General features: G+C 42.5%; 1 protein-coding gene across 1 annotated transcript in view; it reads right to left on the reverse strand.

Annotated features, from left to right (window-relative positions):
* Positions 1–7,098, reverse strand: part of hectd2 (HECT domain containing 2) — a 104,559-nt gene extending 97,461 nt beyond the window's left edge. The window contains exon 1 of the mRNA XM_072557782.1: positions 6,777–7,098. Within this exon, the coding sequence (XP_072413883.1) occupies positions 6,777–6,896 (120 nt within the window). The 5' untranslated portion in view covers positions 6,897–7,098. The remainder of the gene's footprint in view (positions 1–6,776) is intronic.
* Positions 7,099–9,633: the final 2,535 nt, after the last annotated feature.

Here is a 9,633-nt window from a genome sequence, read left to right on the forward strand (position 1 = left end):
AAAGAGATCTAAGGGGCGACGTTTTCACGCAGAGGGTGGTATGTGTATGGAATGAGCAGCCAGAGGAAATGGTGGAGGCTGGTACAATTGCAACATTTAAGAGGCATTTGTATGGGTATATGATAGGAAGGGTTTGGAGGGATATGGGCTGGGTGCTGACAGGTGGGACTAGATTGGGTTGGGATATCTGGTCGGCATGGATGGGTTGGACCGAAGGGTCTGTTTCCATGCTGTACATCTCTATGACTCTAAGTAGTGGACACAGCACTGATCCTTATGGCACTCCACTGGTCACAGGCCTCCAGTCTGAAAAACGACCCTCCATCACCACCCTCTGTCTTCTATCTTTGAGCCAGTTCTGTATCCAAATGGCTAGTTCTGCCTGCATTCCATGAGATCTAACTTTGCTAACCAGTCTCCCATGGGGGATCCTTGTCGAACGCCTTACTGAAGTCCAGGTAGATTATGTCCACCGCCCTGCCCTCTTCAGTCCTCTTTGTTACTTCTTCAAATAACTCAATCAAGTTTGTGAGACATGATTTCCCACGCACAAAGCCATGCTGACTATCCCTAATCAGTCCTTGCCTTTCAAATACATGTACATCCCGTCCCTCAGGATTCCCTCCAACAACCTGCCCACCACCGATGTCAGGCTCACTGGTCTACAGTTCCCTGGCTTGTCCTTTCCACCTTTCTGAAATAATGGCACCATGTTAGCCAACCTCCAGTCCTCCGGCACCTCATCTGTGGCCATCGATGGTACAAATATCTCAGCAAGAGGCCCAGCAATCACTTCTCTAACCTCCCACAGAGTTCTAGGGTATCAGGTCCTGGGGATTTATCTACTTTTATGCATTTCAAGACATCCAGCACTCTGTAATATGGACATTTTTCAAGATGTTACCATCTATTTCCCTGCATTCTATATCTTCCCTGTCCTTTTCCACAGTAAACACTGATACAAAATACTCGTTTAGTATCCCCCCCATCTCCTGCGGTTCCACACAAAGGCTATCTTGCTGATCTTTGAATGGCCCTATTCTCTTCCCAGTTATCCTTTTGTCCTTAATGTATTTCTAGGAAACCTTTGGATTCTCATTAACTCTATTTGCCAAAGTTATCTTATGTCCCCTTTTTGCTCTCCTAATTTCCCTCTTAAGTATTCTCCTACTTACTTTATACTCTTCGAAGGATTCACTCGACCTATCTTGTCTATAGCTGACATATGCTTCCTTCTTTTTCTTAATAAAAACTTAAATTTCTTTAGTTATCCAGCATTCACTACACCTACTAGCCTTTCCTTTCACTAACAGGAATATACTGTCTCTGGACTCTCATTATCTCATTTCGAAAGGCTTCCCATTTTCCAGGTATCCCTTTACCGACAAACATCTGTATGTAAATTCATTAAAATTGGCCTTCCAATTTAGAACTTCAATTTTTAGATCTGGTCTATCCCTGCCTTATTTCCCAAGAGTCGGTCAAGTTTTGCACTTTCTTCAGTCGGTACATCCACATACCGAATCAGAAAACTTTCTTGTACCCACTTAACAAATTCTTCGCCATCTAAACCCTTAACACTATGGCAGTCCCAGTCTAAGATAAAATCCCCTACCATAATCACCCTATTATTCTAACAGATAACTGAGATTTCCTTGCAAATTTGTTTCTTATTTTCCTGCTGACTATTAGGGGGTACATATTACAATCCCAATAAGGCGATCACCCATTTCTTATTTCTCAGTTCAACCCAAATAACTTTCTCCAATTCTGCCAGTCTACCGACTTTTCACAAGGCTAATGGTCAACCACTTGTTATTGCATGCAGCATCTTTACCCAGTCACTCTCACCCACCTCATTACTCCAACAACGAGCCCTTCCTGTCCTTTGGTCTTCCTACTCCCTCACTCAGGACACCTGACCAACTTCCTCCATCTGCATCAACAATAAAAGCTGTACCAGCTACTTTAATCTCACTCAATCCCTCCCTTTGTCTTACTATAAGAAGACAGCCCACAGTAAAGGCTCAAAAAGACCAAGATGAGTGGAGGGTGGCTGACACATGTCTCCACATCCCAAGCAAAGAGAAAATCCTCGGGCTTGCTGAAGAGGACCATGACTGCTCGTGTGGGGATGAGCAAGGCGCAGCAACCAAGCTGTACTGTGGCTCCATTACCACTAGTATGAACAAGTTTGTAACATGCTCAAGCCTCTACTCCAACTGTGCAATTCATTCACTCTTCTGTCTTATACAGGCATCAGTGGCAACCACTTCCTGTGAGAGACCAGCCCTCAGGACATCAGTTTCACCTCCACCTTGAGGGAAGAAGCCACAGATTTCTCAGAGGATGCACAGACAAGACTTTTTCCTGCACGCTTCACCAGCTCCAATGATGTTACACTAGTGGGCACTTGATCTAGATTAGACTCAGGAGCACATTCTGATGAGCACATAATTAGCATGACTCTGCAGCTGGTCAAAGAAGAAGTACACCAGGCCCTTGGCACTCAGTGGATTACTGCAGACTGGGAATCTGGTCAGCCCCAGGCAAGAGATGATCCTATTATGTTGGCCATTAATAACTTCATGCAAATGCACAGACAGAGGTCACAGTGGCAACAGGTATATTTGTTAGAGGCACTTGATAAACTGGATTGAAAGTTCCAGAAGCCCAATAATTCCACTTATGCCATGCTGGTTGTGGCATGTACATATCTAACTTTCTCCATGAATAGGTTAGCACTCCCAGAAAGAAGGCAGGTTCAGCAAAACATTCAATGGATGCTGCAAATACCACAGACCCATATTCTAACCACAGGTGTCCCAACAAGAGCAGGGCAAGAGGGGGATGAGAGACTTTGACCTCACTCCAGGTGACCTTTCCTCACAAGGAGGCAGGGCAGTGGCTATGGATACCCAGACAGAGAAGGAACCACATACACACTCCTCCCCTAAGTGAAGTCAGATGATCAAATGGACTTCCAACATCTCCATCCCACAGGATCCCTCCCATTCTATGTAAGCTCCCATCATTTTATCTAAAATTAGCCTGTCTTCATAACAATGATCCTTGCTACATCCTAGCTTACTGGTTCCAATCCCCACACTCGAGTTTCCCCACTTTCCCCAACACAGCACTACTGATCTATGAACAAGACAGCCCTAACTGACAAAAGCCCAGCCCAATGACTGATTTTGTGCAGCTCCCAGATTGACTATAAAGTTAATCTCTAGATTGGTTGCATTTGACCTGCAAGACTGACTGTGGCCCGTCCTGAGATTGGAAGGCCACAGATCTGTGGACCCTGATGACACCAAGTGTCAGACTTACCGCTGACAACCCTTAAGTGATTGTGCTGGCACTGCCTGAATGACCAAAGTCTTCCACGACTGGACTAAGGGCAACCTCCCTTAAACATTCAGACATGGCTATTTGATTAAAGGACAAGGCGCGTTGATGGGCAGCACATTGGCTCAGTGGTTAGCAATACTGCTGCCTCACAGTGCCAGGGATCCAGATTCAATCCCAGCCTTGCATGACTGTCTGTATGGAGTGTGCACATTCTCCCTGGGTCTGGGTAAATTTCTGCAGGGTTCACAAAATGATTTTACTTTTTTCCATTTTAAAACATTCAATGAAATTAAGAGTTTTTAAATCAAAACATTCCACAAAGCTGTTAAGAGTCAACCACATTGTTGTGGATCTGAAGTTATATATACAACAATTGATGAGAGTTTCAGGGTTGTCATTACTGAGACAAGCTTTATATTTCAGTTCTTCATAAATCAAATGGACATTTCACCAATTGCTATGGTTGGATTTGAGCCTGTCCTCTTAAGCATCACAATATTAGCCTGAGCATCTGGACTACTAGTCCAGTGTCATTAGCATCATACACCAACTCCCCATCATATGTTGTTTATTATGGGTAAGAACAAGAACACAATAATTACAGAAAAGACATTTAAAATTATTTGTTGATCAAAAAATTAAAACTGAAGGTTTCAATTGTGATTCAGTATTTCCACTTAAATGTCTGACTGGGACATCTACATTTTCCTTCCGAGTGAGCCCTAGCTGTACAGAATTATTTAAAAAGAGGCTTTGAATCATCTATTGAGTGCAATTTATTGAAACTCAACACAAGTCTAAAGCACGTACTGCTTTCTCCTAATTTGCTATAGATCAGAGGCCAGAGAGTTAGGCATTAGAAATTTTTCTGTGCAGTACATCACTGATTTAGCACTACTTGTTCCAGTCATTGAGTCTGAATAGGAAGAAATATCACTTCTAAGCATAGCATCGACACCACAGCAAAGATTTTCCAAGTGTAGTGCTAACAGTAACCTAGGAGTGTTTCTTTTGAACAATGGAATGATTACCAATTAGTACATCAGTTGAGGAGGGTATTCATTTGATTTTTAAACTGTAACTGTCAACCAGTAGTAACACCAACGTGAAAAGTCAAACGAGTCTTTGTACTTTCTGTTCCTCTCCTGAGTATATGTTTTTGTAAGACCATACTGGTGTGGAATGTGCTGGCAATATGCCACAGAAAAACAATAATTATGCATTATCAAGTTGAATAAGTCCACACAGATTCACATAATTACTTTTTAATATTAGTGGCAAACTGTTCAGAGGCTCTTAGTTCACAATTTCTTGAACACTTCAGTCAAAAATAACCTGTGGCTAGGCTGATATATATCTAACCACATCCATGCTTTTGTCTGCTCACAACCTCTGTTTATCATAAACTTTTCTTGAGTAAGTGACTTTGAGAAAATCAGTTACAAGTTGTCTTGTCAATTGAGAATGTGACTTATTATGAATTTATCCTTTTCTAGTCAGGGACAGAAACCAGGAAAATTTAGGTCTCTATGATACCCTGTCTGTTTGTTATGCAAGTTGATGTTGGAACTGCACAGAAGGTAATTAACATGTTTCAGGAGGTAATCACACTCCTCCAATTTCTCACCTATTGGATTAGAATTGTGCCTGTTTCAACCTAATTGTTGCCGAGTCCATGTTAATTCAGTTGGCTGATGGCAGGTTTCTGATGCAAAGAGACATGACACCAACAGCACAGGTTCAGTTTCCACACTGGTGAGGTCACTATGAAGGTCTCTCATTCTAAACCTCTCCCCTTGTCAGTGGCATGGTGACCCTCAGGTTAAAACACCATTCATTGTCTGTCTCTAATGAATGAGTGGGACGATTGTGACTTCACCTTTTGTTACTGCCAGATAACACGAAGACAGAAAGATCAAAAAGATGCCAAGTTCTCAATCCCATTGCTCCAATTATTTCTTGCTTGGTCTCTTGACTTCCAGACTTTGTCAACTGAAGTTTATCTAAATCTCTGCTGTCTGTATCCACACATACTTAGTCCTGCTCACCCATCACCTTGTATTTGTTGAATTTTACTCACTCCCGATCGAAGAGCAGATGGATTTTCAAGTTTGCATCCTTTTGTTCCGAGCCTTCATGGCCTCACCTTATTTATTTCTGCAACTTTCTCAGCCCTCCAACACTTGCTGAAAAGTGTTCCTCTAATTCTAGTTCTTGTGCATTAATTATCCATTTTCTTTGTTCAGCATTGGCAGCTGTGCCATCAGCTGTCTAAGCTCCTAAGCTTTGGAATTCCTTTAGTAAATTTGTATCTCTCTACTTCTCAGCCCTCCTACAAGACAATACTTAAAACCTAGCATATGGACCATACTGTCTGTTCCTATGAAGCTTCTTCTAACATGTTACTATATCATAGCCATTACACAAATACAAGTTGTTTTATTAAATTGTAGCATAAAAGAGAATCCTGTGTCTTATCTTGCAATTTGTAAATATTAAAGTTATCACCAAAAATTGTATTAATTGATAACTCCATAAACTTCAGCTGAATATATATGATATTAATGCAAGGCAGCATTTTACTTGTTCCAACAGGATCTCAATTGATAACTTTTTCCATTGATGCATAGACAAATATTTCTATATAGTTATTCATAAAAAAAACTCCCTGCATTTCCAGAAAACAGACACACAAGCTGTTGTTCAAGTAACCAATTTTAAATTCCTTTATAATGAAAACATCTACAAAACACGTATGTTATGTATATATAAGTATGTTATGCCCATATGCTACAGCACCAATCACCCGTTGAAATCTTCGATTTTGTAAATGTCAAAAGGTTCAGCAAAAGACTGGTTAAAAAGTTGCAAATTAAACTCTCTCAGGCATACTTGCAGGCAGTCGAAAAGCCAAACTATAATTGAAAGCCATTTGGGGTACTTTTGAGTGACACCACCTAAAGAGAGGTTGAAATTAAAATCCAGAAAACCCATGACTTTTAACATGCTATCTCTATATCGATTATGCATTTTTTTTCCGACTGTGACAGCTTGAAAGACTGTTTAAGTGTCAAGGAAGTGGCACAAGGTATTACTGATGGAGCCAGTGGCCGTTTGGGGGCGGGTACTTGGGTACCAATCCGCAAATTTCAACTGCATTGCATTTCCTGGCCGTCATTCAATACACTGGTCATGTTTAATTAAGAAATTTTATGCAAGGAAGCGTAAATTCCAGGAAAAAAACATCTGCTAATTAGGGTGGTTGCATTGAGTTTTCAAGCAGCCATATTTTAAGCTTCTCGAGAGGATACTCTTTAGTCTTGTGACAAATCACTACACTTCTGATCCAAACTACTGGCTGGGTGAATGTAATATCATAACAGAACAAATCCTGCTGTCTCGCTCTCTTTCAGAAAACGTACCGCGAATGCTGCTGCGGGCGCCTCGGAGCTTGGCGATGCTGCCACGATGATTGGAAGTTTCTCCCGCTCTCGACCTCTGCCCCCGGCACAACCCAAGGAACTCGACCGCTCTTCACTCATGTTTGCCGAGCGCCACGGAGCGAAGATGCGGGCTTCAGGGAAGAAAAAGAAAAAACTATAGCAGTTCTGACTCTGAAGGCGACAGCACAGCCTCCGCCCCCTCCAGGGAGGGGGGCAATGGCCTCTGTCAGCCTCTCAGCCCCAGGTGAGCGGCTGCAATGTGTCAGGAACAAGCTGCAAAACACTGAGGGATTTGCAAGGAGCTGCACATTAATTCTGCGACCAGTTGTACACAAACTCTGCCTATGTGTGTGCATATATTTATAATTTGCAGAAGGATCACGCTCCCAGACAGAATTCACACCTTGGCATTAGCGCGAGATTGCATGCACTTTTTTTTCCCCTCCCCTCAGGGATGTTTGTTTAACTGTTGAACTGCGCTCGCGATCCAGTTAACGGACAAGGAACGTGCCCCGCGCTCGCGCTGCGGGAATGCGCGCCTCCACGCGAGCACGTCCAAAAGCAACAGGAGGAGGACCAGGCCAAACAGGTTGGGAAGGAATCAAGCTCAATAATCGTGAGAGAAACAGTGGTTAATACCCAGAAAAATAAGAATTCGCATGATTTTCAAGTTTGTCAGAGGTTCAAAAGCATTTGTTTAATTTGTGCTGTAAGGAAATGACAAAGTCACATTCCTTCTGGATAACATTTGTCTATCTACTTCTGAACAGTAATATTTTACAAATTAAAAGCCGAAAGAACAAAGACAGAAATTGCTAGGAAAAAAATCTCATCAGGTCCGGCATCATTTGTAGAGAGCAATCAAGAGCTTACGTTTCAGGTCCGGTGACCCTACCTCAGAACTTTACAATCTAGTACATTGGGGATACTGTCTGGAACCCAAATCCGGTTTTTGTGGAGACGGATTTTGCCGAAAATGCTCAAATCATTATATGGGGCATACTCTTTTAGAGTCATCGAGATGTACAGCACGGAAACAGATCCTTCAGTCCAACTCTTCCATGCCTACCAAATAGCTTGACCTAATCTAGTCCCATTTGGCAGCACCTGGCCCATATCGCTCTAAACCCTTGCTGTTCATATACCCATCCAGATGCCTTTTAAATGCAGTAGTTGTACTAGCCTCCACCACTTCCTCTGGCAACTCATTCCATACACCCAGCACCCTCTATGAAAAGACATTGCCCCTTAAGTTCCTTTTAAATCTTTCACTTCTCACCCTAAACCTATGCCCTCAAGTTCTGGACTCCCCCAACCCAGAGAAAAGACCTTGTTTATTTATCCTAACCATGCACCTCATGATTTTAAAAACCTGTATAAGGTCACCCCTTAATCTCTGATGCTCCAGGGGAAACAGCCCCAGCCTATTCAACCTCTCTCTGTAGCTCAAAACCTCCAATCCTAGCAACATCTTTGTAAATCTTTTCTGAACCATTTTAAGTTTCACAACATCCTTCCAATAGGAAGGAGATCTGAATTGCACGCAGTCTTCCAAAAGTGTCCTAATTAATGTCCTGTGCAGCAGCAACATGACCTCCCAACTCCTATACGCAATACTTTGACCAATAAAGGAAAGCATATCATTGCCTTCTTTTCTATCCTATCTATCTGTAATGCCAATTTCAAGGAACTATGAACCTGCACTCCAAGGTCTCTTTGTTCAGCAACACAGCTGTATTCCTGATGAAGGGCTTTTGCCCGAAACATCGATTTTCCTGCTCCTCGGATGCTGCCTGAACTGCTGTGCTTTTCCAGCACCACTCTAATCCAGAATCTGGTTTCCAGCATCTGCACTCATTGTTTTTACCCATTAAGTGTATAAGTCCTGCTCTGATTTGCCTTTCCAAAATGCAGTACCTCATAGTTATCAAAATTAAACTCCATCTGTCACTCCTTAGTCCATTGGCCCATCTGATCAAGATCCAATTGTACTCTGAGGTAACACCTCTAATTTTAGTGTCATCTGCAAACTTACTAACTATTCCTACTATGTTCACATCCAAATCATTTATATAAATGATGAAAAGCAGTGGACTCAGGAACGATCCTTCAGCACACCAATGGTCACAGGCCTCCAGTTTGAAAGGCAACTCTTTACCACCACCCTCTGTCTTCTACCTTTGAGCCAGTTCTGTATCCAAATAGCTAGTTCTCCCTGTATTCCATGAGAACTAACATTGCTAATCAGTCTACCATAAGGAACCTTGTTGAATGCCTTATTAAAGGCCATATAAGTCACGTCCACAGCTCCGCCCTCATCAATTCTCTTTGTTACTTCTTCAAAAAACTCAGTCAAGTTCATGAGACATGATTTCCCATGCACAAAGCCATGCTGACTATCCCTAATCAGTCCTTGCCTTTCCAAATATATGGGAATCCTGAGGGACAGGATTTAGTCCAACAACTTGCCCACCACCAATGTCAGGTTCACCGGTCTATAGTTCCCTGGCTTATCCATACCACCTTTCTTAAATAGTGGCACCACGCTAGCCAACCTCCAGTTTTCTGGCACCTCACCTGTGACTATCGATGATACAAATATCTCAGCAAGGGGCCCAGCAATCCCACAGAATTCTCAGGTACACCTGATCATCTTTATCTTTCCACTGCAGGCACCCTGCCTCTATTCCTGATGAAGGGCTTTTGCCCGAAATGTAGATTTTGCTGCTCCTCGGATGCTGCCTGACCTGCTATGCTTTTCCAGCACCACTCTAATCTAGACTCTGGTTTCCAGCATCTGCAGTCCTTGTTTTTACACCTGATCAGGTCCTGGGGA

The sequence above is a fragment of the Chiloscyllium punctatum genome, chromosome 38, assembly GCF_047496795.1.
Source record: "Chiloscyllium punctatum isolate Juve2018m chromosome 38, sChiPun1.3, whole genome shotgun sequence".
In the NCBI taxonomy this organism is placed as follows: Eukaryota; Metazoa; Chordata; class Chondrichthyes; order Orectolobiformes; family Hemiscylliidae; genus Chiloscyllium; species Chiloscyllium punctatum.